The 17,690-nt window shown below is 51.0% G+C and overlaps 1 protein-coding gene across 1 annotated transcript in view; it reads right to left on the bottom strand.

Moving 5' to 3' along the window:
* TSPOAP1 (TSPO associated protein 1) overlaps window positions 1–17,690 on the bottom strand; it is a 179,347-nt gene that overhangs the window by 42,769 nt on the left and 118,888 nt on the right. Inside the window, exons 17-18 of the mRNA XM_054008163.1 lie at window positions 14,036–14,848; window positions 13,108–13,259 (exon numbers count right to left, since the gene is read on the bottom strand). Coding sequence (XP_053864138.1) covers window positions 13,108–13,259; window positions 14,036–14,848 — 965 coding nt within the window. The remainder of the gene's footprint in view (window positions 1–13,107; window positions 13,260–14,035; window positions 14,849–17,690) is intronic.

The following is a 17,690-nucleotide window of genomic DNA, read 5'->3' on the forward strand; positions in this document are numbered from 1 at the left end:
TTCCCTCCCTCCCAAGCCCTGACAGTCTTCCAGGCTCCTTGGCTTTGGCCTGGGGAAAGGACCAGACTTGCCATTTCCTGTCCGAACTGGTCTGTGCTGTGCACTTTTCCTGGTTGCTATGTTTCACCCTACAGGGGCACGGCTACACTGCACAGACCCAGCGCAATGAGACTCAGAGCCCGGGTCAACGGACGTGTGGCGCTCGTGCTTTGGAGCAGAAAACAGCAGTGTAGTCATTCGGGCTCCTGCTGGGCCCTGAAACCAAGTGAGAGGGGAGGGTTTTGGAGCCTGGGCTCTAGCCCAATCCTGAATGTCTACCCTGGTAGTTTTAGCCCGTAGAGCGAACCCTGCAAGCCCCATTCATTAACCAGGGCTCTGAGGCTCGCTGCCACAGGTTTTCTTGCAATGTAAATGTACTCGAGGCGGCTGCGTTTCCCACAGGTACAGTATGCTGCAGGTCAGTTTCAGCTTGTAATGCTCTAAGGGATTCTCTGCAAGCATCTGTACTGGAGTGTGGAGCATTCATACCCCACTCTCCTTTCCTGCTTCTAAGGTAGAGGGTGAATCCCCTCACCAAGGGCTTGAAATATGCATCTGACGCCTACTAGCACAAAAACCTTTCAGAAGTACCTAAGTGACCTGCGTGCTTGAGGGCCAGGTTTCAAAAAGGACTTAGGCACCTAAAGATTTAGACAAGTGACTAATGGGAATTTTAAAAGAGCCTCTGCAGGTTCGGCGCCTAACCTGCAATCAATGGAAATTAGGAACCTAACCTGCTTAGATGGTTTGGAAAATTTGCCTATGTGTAGATAAATCTCTGATAATTTTCATATGACTTTACATTGTGTCTCTTCATATAACCTTGTAGTGGGTCTATCCACATGTGACCTCTGTTTTCATGGGACTTTGTATCAAAGCCTCATATAGAAACTTTGCATTGAACCTTGGTATAATGTTATAGCCCCTAAGGATAGAGTAAGATAGAAGAAAAATGTCTTTTTGCTGGCAGTAGAACAAGATCTTTCCCCCACACACTCTTAATCAATTGCCCTGTTGAATGAACAAGGCGTGAATGAGTAAAGGCTTGGAAGGCAGCACCTCCAGACAGCTGCAACCCTTGGAGAGGGAATGGAAGCCAGACCCAAGGACAATCAAACTTGTCAAGTGGGCTCATTAAAGAAGAGCAGACAAACTGAGGGCCTCAGGGGTTAGAAGCAAGCACCTTCTTTTGGAAACACCCTCTTTGCAGCTTGGGACAACACCCAGAGGGAAGCAGCACAAAGGACCAATGGACACAGACACAGATTTTGAAGCTGGTACAGATTTGCATGAGAGGGAAGCTGCTATAAAAGTGAGGTGTCTTGCAGAGGACCCCGGGTCTCGTCTTGTCAACATGGGAGCATCGATCCGGATCGGCAGAAGCCCGGCTCCACCCCTCCCCCATCTAACTCACCTGGCCAGTGCAGTTAAGGTAGGGTTACCATATTTCAGCAAGCAAAAAAGAGGACGGGAGGAGCCCCGCCCTAGCCCCGCCCCTGCCCCTCCCACTTCCCGCCCCCCCAGAACCCCCAACCCTCCCCCCGTTCCTTGTCCCCTGACTGCCCCCTCCTGGGACCCCTGCCCCTAACTGCCCCCCAGGACTCCACTCCCTATCTAAGCCTCCCTGCCTCTTGTCCCCTGACTGCCCCAACCCTTATCCACCCCCCCACCCCCAGACAGACCCCTGGGACTCCCACGCCCCATCCAACCACTCCCCACCCCCTGACAGCCCCCCCCCAGAACTCCCAACCCATCTAAACCCCTCTGCTCCCTGTCCCCTGACTACTCCGATCCCTCTCCGCACTCCTGCCCCCTGACAGCCCCCCCGAGAACTCCCAACCCATCTAAACCCCTCTGCTCCCTGTCCCCTGACTGCTCCGATCCCTCTCCCCACTCCTGCCCCCTGACAGCCCCCCCCCGAACTCCCAAACACCCCCCCCGCTCCTTGTCCCCTGACTGCCCCCTCCTGGGACCCCTGCTCCTAACTGCCCTCCAGAACCCCACCCCCTACCTAAGACTCCCTGTTCCTTGTCCCCTAACTGCCCCCTCCTAAGACCCCCCCCCCAACTGCCCCCCAGGACCCTACCCCCTACCTGTACCCTGACTGCCCAAAACTTTCTCCACTCCCCCCAAAAAGCCCCCCCCCCCCCGTTTCTTGACTGCCCCCTCCAGAACCTCCCTGGCCCCCTTACCCTGCTGCTCAGAACAGGGTGTTGGGCTCTGTGCAAGCCGAGCCGGACACATGGCTGCGCTCCCCAGCACAACAAAACCCGGTCCCTGGCCCTGCACAGTGCTGCTGGACCGGGCTGCAGGGGAGAGCTGCCGGCTCAGAATGCAGGGCGGATCCGGCTCCTCTACAGCTGCTCCAGAGTCCAGCCCGGGACTTTCCTGCAGCCCTCCCAGCCGCTCGGTCTGCTCTGCCGGGGGAGGGGGGGAATCCCGGACATTTTGAGTGTTTTACAAATTCCCCCCGGACGCTATTTTTTGCACAAAAAGGAGGACATGTCCGGGTAAATCCGGACGAATGGTAACCCTAAGTTAAGGGGACCAACTAGTTGGTAACAACAAGACGGAGTGTGCTTGTGTGTGTGTGAGTGTAATATATATATCCTATGCATATGATACAGTGTTAATTAATACATGTATTACTAATAAATGTGGCGTTTTGCCTTATTCCCCCTGAAAAGATCCTGTGCAGTACTTTAAGTACAACATTTTGGTGGAGAATTGTGAAAGGGGGAAAGGTATCTCGAGCATTTATTGAGTAATGAAAGAAACTTTGATATTGAGTAATGGAAAAGTGATCACAAACCTTGAAAAGTATTAATAAGTAATCGATTATTAAGGTGTGCACACCCCCGGTGGTAGAAGCCCGGGTAAAGAGAGGAGGAGAAGTAGCTTTCTCACTCCCCCGGTCTGTAGAGTTGCCGGCATTAGAAAGAAGGGAGGAGAAGTAGCTTTCTCGCTCCAGGAAAGAAGTATTGGTAAATAAGAGTAAAGAGGATAAACATTGCTGTTTTAGTCCCAATAGGCGGTTGGGTATACTAGAAAATGTTTAAACGTAAGCAGTCTTTTAAGAAGGCTCCCAGAGAGGAGACTGAGACTTACCACATGCCTCCAGCTTCCATCCAGGACACACCACACGATCCATTGTCTACAGCCAAGCTCTAAGATATAACCGCATTTGCTCCAATCCCTCAGATAGAGACAAGCACCTACAAGATCTCTATCAAGCATTCTTAAAACTACAATACCCACCTGCTGAAGTGACTGCCCCCTCCTGGGACCCCTGCCCCTAACTGCCCCCCAGGACTCCACTCCCTATCTAAGCCTCCCTGCCTCTTGTCCCCTGACTGCCCCAACCCTTATCCACCCCCCCACCCCCAGACAGACCCCTGGGACTCCCACGCCCCATCCAACCACTCCCCACCCCCTGACAGCCCCCCCCCAGAACTCCCAACCCATCTAAACCCCTCTGCTCCCTGTCCCCTGACTACTCCGATCCCTCTCCGCACTCCTGCCCCCTGACAGCCCCCCCGAGAACTCCCAACCCATCTAAACCCCTCTGCTCCCTGTCCCCTGACTGCTCCAATCCCTCTCCCCACTCCTGCCCCCTGACAGCCCCCCCCCCCGAACTCCCAAACACCCCCCCCGCTCCTTGTCCCCTGACTGCCCCCTCCTGGCACCCCTGCTCCTAACTGCCCTCCAGAACCCCACCCCCTACCTAAGACTCCCTGTTCCTTGTCCCCTAACTGCCCCCTCCTAAGACCCCCCCCCAACTGCCCCCCAGGACCCTACCCCCTACCTGTACCCTGACTGCCCAAAACTTTCTCCACTCCCCCCAAAAAGCCCCCCCCCCCCCGTTTCTTGACTGCCCCCTCCAGAACCTCCCTGGCCCCCTTACCCTGCTGCTCAGAACAGGGTGTTGGGCTCTGTGCAAGCCGAGCCGGACACATGGCTGCGCTCCCCAGCACAACAAAACCCGGTCCCTGGCCCTGCACAGTGCTGCTGGACCGGGCTGCAGGGGAGAGCTGCCGGCTCAGAATGCAGGGCGGATCCGGCTCCTCTACAGCTGCTCCAGAGTCCAGCCCGGGACTTTCCTGCAGCCCTCCCAGCTGCTCGCTCTGCTCTGCCGGGGGAGGGGGGGAATCCCGGACATTTTGAGTGTTTTACAAATTCCCCCCGGACGCTATTTTTAGAACAAAAAGGAGGACATGTCCGGGTAAATCCGGACGAATGGTAACCCTAAGTTAAGGGGACCAACTAGTTGGTAACAACAAGACGGAGTGTGCTTGTGTGTGTGTGAGTGTAATATATATATCCTATGCATATGATACAGTGTTAATTAATACATGTATTACTAATAAATGTGGCGTTTTGCCTTATTCCCCCTGAAAAGATCCTGTGCAGTACTTTAAGTACAACATTTTGGTGGAGAATTGTGAAAGGGGGAAAGGTATCTCGAGCATTTATTGAGTAATGAAAGAAACTTTGATATTGAGTAATGGAAAAGTGATCACAAACCTTGAAAAGTATTAATAAGTAATCGATTATTAAGGTGTGCACACCCCCGGTGGTAGAAGCCCGGGTAAAGAGAGGAGGAGAAGTAGCTTTCTCACTCCCCCGGTCTGTAGAGTTGCCGGCATTAGAAAGAAGGGAGGAGAAGTAGCTTTCTCGCTCCAGGAAAGAAGTATTGGTAAATAAGAGTAAAGAGGATAAACATTGCTGTTTTAGTCCCAATAGGCGGTTGGGTATACTAGAAAATGTTTAAACGTAAGCAGTCTTTTAAGAAGGCTCCCAGAGAGGAGACTGAGACTTACCACATGCCTCCAGCTTCCATCCAGGACACACCACACGATCCATTGTCTACAGCCAAGCTCTAAGATATAACCGCATTTGCTCCAATCCCTCAGATAGAGACAAGCACCTACAAGATCTCTATCAAGCATTCTTAAAACTACAATACCCACCTGCTGAAGTGAAAAAACAGATTGACAGAGCCAGACGAGTACCCAGAAGTCACCTCCTACAAGACAGGCCCAACAAAGAAAATAACAGAACACCACTAGCTGTCACCTTCAGCCCCCAACTAAAACCTCTCCAGCGCATCATCAGAGATCTACAACCTATCCTGAAAGATGATCCTTTACTCTCACAGATCTTGGGAGACAGACCTGTCCTCGCTTACAGACAACCCAATACTCACCAGCAACCACACATCACTGAACAAAACCACTGACCCAGTAACCTATCCTTGTAACAAAGCCCGATGCCAACTCTGTCCACATATCTATTCAAGTGACATCATCATAGACCTAATCACATCAGCCATACCATCAGGGGCTCGTTCACCTGCACATCTACCAATGTGATATATGCCATCATGTGCCAGCAATGCCCCTCTGCCATGTACATTGGCCAAACCAGACAGTCTCTACGCAAAAGAATTAATGGACACAAATCTGACATCAGAAATCATAATACTCAAAAACCAGTGGGAGAACACTTTAACCTGTCTGGTCATTCAATGACAGACCTGCGGGTGGCTATATTACAACAGAAAAACTTCAAAAACAGACTCCAACGAGAGACTGCTGAGCTGGAATTGATATGCAAACTAGACACAATCAACTCAGGATTGAATAAGGACTGGGAATGGCTGAGCCATTACAAACATTGAATCTATCTCCCCTTGTAAGTATTCTCACACTTCTTATCAAACTGTCTGTACTGGGCTAGCTTGATTATCACTTCAAAAGTTTTTTTTCTCTTACTTAATTGACCTCTCAGAGTTGGTAAGACAACTCCCACCTGTTTATGCTCTCTGTATGTGTGTATATATATATCTCCTCAATATTTATTCCACTCTGTATGCATCCGAAGAAGTGGGCTGTAGTCCACGAAAGCTTATGCTCTAATAAATTTGTTAGTCTCTAAGGTGCCACAAGTACTCCTGTTCTTTTTGCGGATACAGACTAACACGGCTGCTACTCTGAAAAGTGAAACAGTTAACAACAGTGCCTGCTTCTGCCTCAGATCTCCAGGCCATGGCAAAATGGTTGGGGATTTTAAAACGGGAATTTTTTTCTAGATGGAGTGTTACCGCCCTTTTACTGGGAGAAAGGGAGGATTTACACTCACAAGAAATGCACCGCTTAATGAGCATGTGTGCAGCCCCAAGTACCGAACACACTGTGGCAGAGACTGAGCAGGGTCTGCCGTGGTGGGAGCACTGTGCTAATTTTGTTTCTAAGCTTCTATCTTTCAGCCTCCAAACCAGAACATCAGGAGAGCTGGTACCAGCTGAAGAGTTATAAAAATACCATGGTTATAGTGTCGCGACAAAGTCTGTGTTCAGTGTTCTGTGTCTGTATCTGGTGGGTGTCCTGTGCTAGCATTGGGTCCAGAGAGAGAGGGGTTACTACACTAGACAGGGTAAATTTCCTCTCTCTACTTCCCCCATCTCCAACCAAATTATCAATCACCACTTGTGTCCAAAAAACTTTGGTCCCCAATGCATCAGGTTTATTTTTTGTTAGGTTCTCTAATAGTCATTTTGTTGTTAATTTTTGTTATTGATACATTTGTATTGTCAGTTACATTTACTTGTATTGTTAATTCCACACCTTCCTCTATGCACTCTGGTTCTACTTCCCCAAGCCCTGAAGGGTAGTTCTTGGGCCTGCATAACCTGTAAGACCTTGGCCCATGATTGCAGGGCCCCATCTTTCAGGTCCCCAGAGACCTCTTGAGAACAACTGTTAGGAATAGGGGATTCTGCAACATTTTAGCAACTGAATGTTAGTTTAAGTCCAAATCAGCTTTACCTTGCATGCCAACTGTGGTACACCTACAAAATCTTATTTGTTGTGTGTGCTTAAGGAGGTCCTGACCTCAGTAACTTTTATTGTTTGATGGCTATTGCAGCATCAAACTTGGGCCTCTACGTACCCTCAGCGGCTCCATTTCTGTTGGTCGGTGTGCGCCTGACGCCGCCCCACAGCTAGTGAGCTCCTTGCAGTCCTCGCCCAAGCCGAAGCCTGAGTCGTGCCGAAGCGGGATTTCCCAACTAGACATTACCCCACATATGTCACCAAGAGGGTCTAATTGAGCAGGTGTGCTCAGAGCACGGATCAGATCTCACCCAACAGATAACCGGGGACGAGCAGCGCGATAATTTTTCATGGGTGTGTGTCTCCGCCTAGTGGTTAGGAAAGAGGGACAACGTCCACAGGAGAAAGTGAGAGGCCCACCCTGAATAACCAGGGGGTCAGGGCGCACACCAGTGTTGTGGAGAACTCGGTTCTAGTCCTTGTTCCAATGAATAGTGAATTATTGATACAAAGTGGAACAACTTCAACAGGCAAAATCGAGAGCTCCCTGCCCCTGAATACCCAATAGCCCAGCGGATAGGGCTTCCGAAGTGATGTAAGAGCCCTAGATTAAAGTCTCCCCTCCACATCAGGCAGAGCAGCTCTCCCAGACCTCCGGGGGCCTGGGCTATAGGCTACCATGCGGTAGGTTTCTCTCTGGCTTTTCATGAGAAAGGCCTGAGTTTCTCCTGCTACAGCACGGCTGACCTGGCTGAGATGCCTAACTCCAGGAGAGGGTCACTGCCGAGTCCTGAGCAGAGAGCTGCACCTCCCCCTGCTCAACACCCAGGGGCCTAGAGGCCCTCACCAGTGCTAGTTAGTGCAGCCTTGCGGGAGCCCTAGGCATCACTAGCCGTGTGAACCACAGCAGGCCTGGCCTTGGCAGACTAGCAACACACTGAGTGTCAGCTACCCAGGTAAGCACAGTCTTGACCGGAGAAGACGGTACAAGAACACCCAGAGTTCTCAAGTACCTACATAAACACATTTGTAAGAGGTGGTACAGGACCACACCGACCCTGCGTAAAGGTAAGGAGGGAACAACAGATAACGGATGAGGATGTTTTGCTGGTACTAGCAGGTACAAAGAGAAGGGTGGTAACTAACCACGTCTGGAGTGTAACACGTCCCTTGTTATGCTGATTGAGCAAGTACCTTGTCACAAGCATCCATGTGTTAGTGTCCCTGTAGCTCCTATGGGGCGTTAGGACCCTGCTTTGCTGACGACAAACCCGGCCAAGCGCCTTCACCACCGAACCGAGCCTGTGGCCTTTCTTATGGATAACATCGAAGTCTGCTGAATCCGCATGCTGCACTGTCTGCTAGCGCAGCTGAGATAGGCACTCCAAGAACGGCAGCACTAGCTGCATTAACAACACTGCAGCACGAACAACACTTAGGTGCCTAAATGCCTCTGCATTTCACTCCTGGTTAGAGTGCTGGCATCTGCGGCTCCCTTCCAGGACCCATTCTGCTAGGCGCTGTGCAAACTGATACCAAAAAGATGGTTCCTGCTGCAAAGAGCTTACACTCTAGCTCTAATACAGGAGACAGACCCCCGAGGGAGCACAAGAAAATAACACCTGGCAACCTGATTGGCAGTGATCTCACAATAGCAGCTGCCCTATCTGTTGTCAAGGTTTCTTTAGGCATCATGGCAAAGGAGAGTTTTAAGGAGGGATTGGAAAGACAACAGTCAGGGTGGCTTTGTGGACGTTCACAGGAAGCTCCCCCCATAGGTGAAGGGCAGCCTGGGACAAAGCATGAAGACTGTTATTTGACAATGTAATGAGTGGGTGACAGAGGCTGGTGTTATTGGCCGAGCGGAGGTGCGAGCTGACATCTCAGTAGTGTCTGAGTGACAATAGATAGCCTGGAGACAAGACAGATGGGGAGAATCTGTGAACTGGCTTGAAAGTGAAGCTGAGGAGGTTGTGTTTGACGTGATGGAGAATGAAGGGGAACAGTGGAAGGATGCACAGAAAGGGGTGATGTGCTCAAAATGACGAGCTAGTTACATTCGTTTGGCAGTGGAAGTTTGAATGGCTATGTGGAGCAAGGTGGCATTTGTCAAGGCCAGAGAAGAGGAAGGTGCATCTGTCAAGACATGAGATGATGAGACTCAGAATGAGGCCTTTAGCTGCGTGAATGGAGAGGAAAGACCAGACCTTAGAGATGTTAGACTGAAGACTGACAAGATTTAGACAAAGCATAAATGGGAGGCCCTAGCAAGAGAGCTGAGTCAAAGATGGCACCCAAGTTATGAGCCTGAGTGACAGGGAAGATGGTGGTGTTGTCCTTGGCAATGAAGAAAGGAGGGAAGGGGGAAGATTTGGGGGGAAAGATGAAGAACTCTGCGTTGGCCTTAATCTGGCATCTGAACATTCATCAGGAGATGCCAGAGGCAGGCCCAGATTTCGGCCTGGACTCAAGGAGTCAGGTCTGAGGCAGAAAGTTCCTCCTGGCTGCTATTTGGCAGTGGCAGGATCTTCAATACTCCATTCTCTACCAGGCTGCTACAATGCGTTGTGGGCATCTCCACTACTCTGTTAATCTCTCCTCTATAGACAACAGTGCTGGCATCCACCTCCACTTCCCAAACAGCAAGCAAGTGACAATTATCCCAGCTCTGCCAGCTTCACTGCTGCTGATAGGGTTCTGAATAGCAGCAATGAAGCTGAGAAGACTCTGGTCAGTGTTCTGTCTGCTGCAGCTGAGCAGAGCTTTGAGCAGCACTGGAGGTACTAGGGTGGTCTCCTGCAGATGTCACTACTTTGCCAGCACTCAGGTCATTCTTCAGCAGGATTTCTACTCAACAATGAAGACTACAAACTTAAATCATTAAACAAAAGCTGAGATCCTAAAGGAGTTGATGGACCTCTCTCTGGAACATGTGCTGCCCATCATGGGCAAGTAGGTCAGTGGATTCTGCAAGGCCTGCCTTAAACTTTTCCGGGTCCAAGAGGCCTTCCAGTTCATTTATCACTGCTGTTTGCATTCTCTCTAATTATTGCAGTCTTTTTAAAGGGAGATGCCACATGATTCCAACAGACCACTCTCTGGTATGAGGTACCACTCCAGGCTGCTGTGCGGAGTGTAGCGCTGAAGGAATAGGATACAGAAATCGTACATATGAAGGGTAAGGAAACTGCAGTGGCATAGTCCAGGCTATGGGGTTCCGAACCAATGCAGACAGAGTAGTCAGTGGCTAGCCTATTGTGTCAATGTAAGGGATGAGATGTGATCCGGGACCCTTTTGGGGCAAACTAGCAGAGGGCATGGGGGGTATAGAGATTTACAGGGATCCGCTGGGTCAGATATATGCATAATAATTCACTAAAGGGCTATGTGAGGTCTCTACCGAGGGCTAGTAGCCTACGGGACATCACAATCACTGCACAGTGTATGTACGGATAATATTTAAGGAGCTATGTGTCCAGACTGAGAGCAGAAAGCAGGATGCCACCCATGATCCTGTGAGCAGTATGGCCACTGCCTCTGCCCTTGTTACAAAGCTCTTTATTCTCTCATCACAAACCAGGCATTCTACTCTGGAGCCAGATCAGATCTCAATTTGGGAGGGCAGTACTGCAATCCTCAGGTAAGTGAGCACTCCTCAGTCCACCTCCTGGAGTGTGACGCGGCTAGTTAACCTCCTGCAGTAGAGACTTCCAGAGGGAAGTAAATGGAGTTCTCTGAATGCATTGCCTCTGCAGATCCACCTGACCCCCTTCCGCCTTTTTAACTTGGAGGTCCTTAAATGATGCTTTGAGACAGAGAAAGGCGGAGAACCAAGTCCCAAGGCAGGATTGTGGATGCTCATAACTTAGGCAGGCACAAGCTCCCCTAACAGAGTTTCTATGAAGTTGCCTAGCAAGACACAGGATGTGACTCCCACAAAGTGCATTGATTTTGATGACAATTGGAACACCCAAACACCAGGAAACCTGATCTCCATACAGTGCTCTGTTAGTGCTGCCGGCAGAGGAGCATTGTGATATCAGAGGTAACTCAGCCAGTCATTACTCACTCGCTCCAGTTTATTTGCATATTTCAATCTCATTGGTTGAAAAGAGTCAGCCAATGAAACTGCAGATCAGGACTGAGGTGTATTGTCAGCACTGGGGGCGCAGGGGCTCAGGAGTGGAATAGCAGATCCGTGGTAAATAAACACCCCGACTTTCACAATAAGCCAAAAATCAAGCTAATCCCATTTCAAATATCTGCGTTTTTCCGCACGTTTGGCATGTCTAAACCCGAGCCATATTGGCTGAGTACGAGTGAGGCTGGAGATTTGCATGGTGCCTCCCCCCACGCTATGCCCATTTACCTTCACCCAGGCAAAATTGTTTTTCTTCATCTAAACAGTTCCTTCCCCGGCAGCACCAACTGGGCAATGGCAAGGGGCGAGATGGCCCAGGCTGGAGCAGGGTTACTGGAGGGAGGGAGTGATGACTGGCTGAGCTACCTCTGACACTCCAAAGCTACTGGTCGGGCTCCTCTGCCTGCAGAGCCACAGGGGCCCTGTCAAGAGGCAGTTGTTGATATGAAGAAGAAGAGGACTTAACAGACAAATGTCGGGTTCGTGACACTATCCTGTCAAACTGCTCCAGGCTCTGGGATAGAGCGGCCGTTCCTGACCCTCCCTCCCCCACCAGCTCCGCCTGTCTAGGGAACAGAGTGGGTGACACGCTAGTTATGCAACCTTACCTGGAAGACAAGCTCCCACCCCCAATGGAATTAACCCACTTGACAAACAAGGAAAGGGAGGCACAGAGAGGGACGTGACTTGCCACAGGGTGCACAGAGAGCCAGTGGCAGAGAACTCCATTTCCCAGCACTGCACGCACTTCCTCAGCCCGTGCTGTCTGGAGTAGCTACTCGATTCCCTGCACAATTCTAAGCTGGCAGAGCTAACAGTGCCTGAATAGTGCAAGTTCTTATTTCCGTTGGTCCTAATATTCAAAAATAACTCGGCGGACATTATTCCATTTCTCCAGGACATCCTATTCACCCAGGACATCACGTGTCGAGCATCAACCAAAAGTTCTCAATCTGTTCAGAGACAACCCATGCCTGCCGATAGAGGTGAGGCAGAGTGAGGGCAGCCAGCTTCAGCAGTGTTACTGAGCATGCTCAGTCCGTGTGAGCATGCTCAGTGCAAGCCAAGTGTGATGGGGCAGCTGCCCCCCACTGGCAGAAAAGGGGTTAAAAGCAGTCCTAAGGAGGCTGCACCGGAGCAGCCAATCAGAGAAGGTCTGAAAGGAGCAACCAACCAGGACCAAACAGGCCCATATAAAAAGGGAGCTGCGGGGCAGAAGAAGGCAGTTCTCTGCTTGGAGCCCAGGGAGGAAGGACTGTGTCTCTGGAGGGCTGAGAGAACTGCCAGCACCCTGGACAGAGCAGTGCTGCAAGCAGGGACCGGAGAAGCCAGAGAGAGCTCCTGGCTGGCTGCTAGGGCCTGCGGGCTGAGGCCCTGAGGTAAGGGCAGAAGAGGGTGCTGGAGGTGCAGTTGCCACTGTGGGAAGTGGCTGGACAGAGATTGCAGGTCCCCCAAAAGAGGGGGAGGACAATGTGTGGCATGGCAGGAGGGCACTGTTGCTGAAGAGGCCACCACGGTCCTTGGAGAGACGTGGGTCCTAGAGCAGGAGTGACAGCAGTGAGGCACCACCAGAAGGGGGCGCACTACTACACAGAGCTAATTCCCAAGACAACCAACAGGAGGCGCCAGAGCGGTGAGCGCACCCCATCACACCAAGCAGCAAATCAGGAGGGGGGACGTGTCCCTCCATGTCTCCCCCACATGTTGCCTCTGAATCTGTTGTTGTGGGTGTGTCTGAAAACGCCAAATGTGTAATTGGGAACTTTCAGCTAACTTGGGAACTTCCCTACATGCACCATACTGAATGATGTCCTTAGAGAATGTCTTTTTGCAGCTGACGTTTCAGCCCTAAGCTCTTTGGAGCAGAGACCTTGTCTTCCTTCGTGTTTGCACATCACTAACATGACAGGGACTCCCTCACTTCTGATGGGGGCATCTGAGCACCACTGCAACAGCAAATTAATTGGCATCATCCGTGTGACTTCACTGAACCATATGGAGCCTCTATAATAACATACCCACTCTCCACTTCAATATCCCCATCCTACATCCCTCTGCACCCCAGCATCCAGCCTGTGACTGCATGTATATTACCTTCTGTCCATCGGCATACACGGCATAACCGGTAACTCGGACCCCATTCGATGAGCCTTCTGCATCAATGGTGACAGGTAGCCAACTGATAACCAGAATGCCTGCTGAGGGGCCAGGCTCTGCTTGGACATCAAGTGGTGCATCAGGAGTTCCTAGGAGAGATCAATGAGATTTTCCCTTGTATTTGTCATGACAGTGGCATAACTGCCAAACAAAATCCAAGTAAGTAGTAGAAGGAAGGAAGTGAAGCTCTCTCACCCGAAAGCTACAGGAGCAGAAATCACTCGAGCGGTTCATCTCCAGACTTGGGGAAAACAGACCGAATCAGAGCAGTGAAAATGCAATGCTTTTGCTTTGTGAATTTCCCCATGTGGAAATCAGGCTTTTGCAAATGTAGATGAGGGTGAAGTGAAGTGATTCCTGCAGCATGGTGCGTGTATTTAATGATGATACATGTCACCTCTCCCCCAGGAAGGCACACTACACACTTCAGTGAAGGTGGACATTTGCTATTTTCACTCAGCAACTTGCAGCAAGAAGAGTTTATCTTGTAAAACTAAAACAAGAAAATGTTAAAACCAAATGACAAACCAGCTTAGGTCTGTCTACACTTGGAGCTGGGGCTCTGCCATACTCCGGCTAGCTTCCATAAAGCTAGGGTGCCAAAAACAGAGAGTAGCTGCATCAGCATGAGCTGTGGGAAGGGCTAGCCACCCTGGGTCCATAGTTAGTGTCTCTGATGGGCAGGCACTCGGGGTGGCTAGCCCTCCCACTGCTCCCGCTACAGGCTGGTTTTAGCAGGGTAACTCAAGGAGAGCTAGTGAGGCGATGTCTTCTCAAACTGGGAATCCCAGCCCCAGCTCCAAGTGGTACTCTTTGGAAATCAGAGAAACCACCTAGTAAAACTGTCCCTCTCCGTCCCCAGTACCTGCTAAGGGAGTAGTGAAGTGTATCGCTGCTGATTTCTGCTCACGCCTCTCCTGGGGCAACTCCCAGAGCACCCTGGGGGGCCGGGCCTCCACCTTGGCAACGTACTGAGTGCTAGGCCGCAGGCTGTGGAAAGTGTACCAGTAGACACCTGGCTTTGTGGTATCACACTCTTCCTCGTTGAGGTACACTGCATGAACGTAGTTGCTGTTGCATGGTAGCCAGGTAATCTCTGCTGAGGTCGCTGTCATGCTTCTGATTTTCAGCAGCATTGGTGCTATGCAGAAATCTTGCCCTACACAGAAAGTGCACCGCAGCTTATCAGAGCTTCCTTGCTCTGTCACACTTTGCACGGAGATGCGATAGGCTTTCAGCTCCAGGTCCAGCTTCTCGATCACAGCTTTAGTTTGAGAGCCACTCTTCACATTCTGGCATAACTCTGCATCCACGTAGACGTTATAGCTCTGTATGTCTGTACTGCCAGCTGGCAAAAGTGGTGGCTCCCAGCCTACAACTATGCTGCTGCTGAGCTGTTTGATCACAGTCAGCTTTCTCGGGTAAGGCACTGCTGTGTGATTGACAGGCTCCTCCTGGTCTTCTGGTCTACTAGGCAATGGACTGACACTGGCCTCGTCAGCAGAGCGATCACTTCTCTCTCCACTGCTAGTGCTTGCACCGACAAAGCTCCTCTCGCGGCACGAGCTCTGGGTGAGATCATTTACCTCTGGAGGCAGAAAGGTCATGAGGTCATCATCTGAAACGCGTTCAACAAAATTGGAGGGGACCAGCCCTCTCCTGCCATCCATTAGCTCCCCTAGATGAGAAACAGGAAACCCGTTATCACCACACCTGCCCTTCAGACTCCAAACCTGGCAGTGGTAGAGAGAAAAGGGAGCAGCATCCCTGGCCAATCACTATCCCAACGTAATCAGAAGAGAGAGGCCCTGTCAGGCCCCAGCGAGCACAGCACTCTGCCGGGAAAGGACTGCCCTCCATTTCCTCACACTTTGTCCCATCTGGTTCTAAATGTCCCACAGGATGGGGTCTCCACTACTTCCCTTGGCCAGTATTTCACAGCCTAGGAACTAGGAACGATTTCTAGATAGACTAAGCTTTCTTTCCTTTTATTTCATCTAGTCACACTCCTTTTACTACCTTAAACCATCTTCTCCAGCCTTTCCAATCCAATATCTATATCAGTTGGGGCATGGGGTGGAATCTTTGTATAAGAGGATTTGTACAAATACCCAAAACAAGAGTTCATGGCCTGGGGCAGTGCAGAAGGAGAAAAAACAGTTACTAACCTTCCAATGTAGGTGTGCGCACTGTCGCCGGAAATTTTTCCTCCCAGTGGTATCCATCAGGTCATCTCTGGGGCCCCCTTGAGTGACGCCTACATGGCGCAGTATACAGGAACCTACCACCCCCTCAGTTCTTTCTTGACAGCAACTCCAACAGAGTGGTAGGACGATGGGCTTGGGAATGGACGTGAGCAACACATCTCGAAGAACAATAGTTACGGAAAAGTTAGTAACCGTCTTTTCTTCTTGGAGTGTTTGCTCATGTCTATTCCAATGTAGGTGATTCCCAAGCAATTGGTCAGGTGGTGGGATCAGAGTTTCACTGACAAGCAGACTAGCACCGCTTGACCAAAGCCTGCATCATCTCTAGCGTGCTGAGTGATGGCGTAGCGTGAGGTAAACTTGTGGATCAGCAACCAGGTCACATTCTTTAGATGTCCTGGATTGGGAGGTGTAGGCCTCCTCCTGTAGTTCTAATTCCTCCTGTGGCTATAATCTGCCTCTACTGAGGATGCTGTGGAGGATAGAGATGGCCCATAGGTTGGGGTGCATAGTGTTTCTGAGCCGGGGCTGGGGTTTTTAAAGTAGCCCTTGAGTCCTTTAGACTATGGGGCTTAGCATCAGTCTGCTCCAAGAAAAGGGAGTTCCCTTCAAAGGATAGGTACTGAATAGTCTGTTGGACTTCATAGGATAGTCCTGAGGACTGAAGCCAGGAGCTCCGCCTCATGACCACTGCTGAGGCCATGAATCAGGCTGCCAAGTCCACTGTGCCCAAGGCAGTTTGGAGGGATGCTTTGACCTCCACCTTACCCTCCTCTACGAGGGCCAAGAATTTAGTCCTGGACTCCGAAGGTAAGAGTTCCTTAAATTTTGTCATGGCTGACCACAAATTAAAATCATAGTGGCCCAAGAGGGCTTGATGGTTGGCTATTCTCAGCTAGAGGCGCCGCGTTGAGTATACCTTCCTGCCCAGTAGGTCCAGTTTCTTGGCCTCTTTCACCTTGGACAATGGCCCTTATTGCCCCTGTTTCTCCCTTTCATTAGCTGACAGGACAAACAGCGAGCCCGGTGGAGGGTAAGTAAACAGGTCCTCATATCCCCTGGGGTGCACAAAATATTTCCTTTCCATCCACTTAGCTGTGGGGTGGAGGGAAGCAGGAGTCTGCCACAGAGTCTTTACGGGCTGCAAGATGGCATCATGTAAAGGCAGGTGGGGAAGGCGGAGGCGCTCTCACCTCCAATGATGCCAAGAGCATCTGGAGTGAAAACCTTATAGATTCATAGATTCTAGGACTGGAAGGGTCATCGAGTCCAGACCCCTGCCCGCATGGCAGGACCAAATACTGTCTAGACCATCCCTGAAAGACATTTATCTAACCTACTCTTAAATATCTCCAGAGATGGAGATTCCACAACCTCCCTAGGCAATTTATTCCAGTGTTTAACCACCCTGACAGTTAGGAACTTTTTCCTAATGTCCAACCTAAACCTCCCTTGCTGCAGTTTAAGCCCATTGCTTCTTGTTCTATCCTCCTTGGAACGGATGGATCACCCAAGGGTACCACATTGGCATTTGCCATTGTGCCAATGACCATGCTATCAGTACGTGTCCTTGTGCCATAGCTGCCGGGTGTCTATGGTCAGCTTGGTACCTGCTCCTCCGGGAGGTGTATGAGTCTGCCTCCAATTCAGAGCGCAAGGACCCACTCCTTGGTGATCACGGTGGAGCGATGCTGCGATGGGGACTGGTGCCATGATGGAGAGCAGTGCTGCGATAAAGAGCAGTGCAGTGAGGGAGATCTCAATGGATGGTGGTGCTGCACCACCATTGCTGGCTTTCCCTCTACTAGCATTTGCTTTGATGCTGAAGCATCCCGCAGTGCTGGAGCGGTCATCAACAGTCCACAACCTGAGGGGGATGGTGGTACTGGGAGAGCAAGGAGGCTCCTGGCCGCCTCAAAAGCCTCCACATCAATTGTAAAGCCAGGGCTGTATCCCATTGGTGGCTCTCTCTAGGCGGGGAGTCCACCGGTACCAAACTCGATGGTCCCCTTCCCATGGCCAGAGTCAATGGTGCTGCATGGTCCATGGGCACCTCAGAGTGACCCGGCACAGGTCGCACTCTTTCAGTGGCCTTATGTCTTGGGCTCAGAGAGCGCCCCTGGTCTGACTTCTTCTGTCTCTTTTTCAGCACGGGCAATGGGGAGCAGTGCCGGGAGGCCGGAGCTGGCGCTGACTTCTTGCACACCAGAGAACTGTGGCGGTACTGGGGAGCAGAGTCTTTCATTGGCGCCGGGGATGCGGGGTCACAGTACCTCTCTCAAGGAGGCCGGGGCACTACTGACCGATACCAAG

This window comes from Malaclemys terrapin, chromosome 18 (genome assembly GCF_027887155.1).
Source record: "Malaclemys terrapin pileata isolate rMalTer1 chromosome 18, rMalTer1.hap1, whole genome shotgun sequence".
NCBI lineage: Eukaryota > Metazoa > Chordata > Testudines > Emydidae > Malaclemys > Malaclemys terrapin.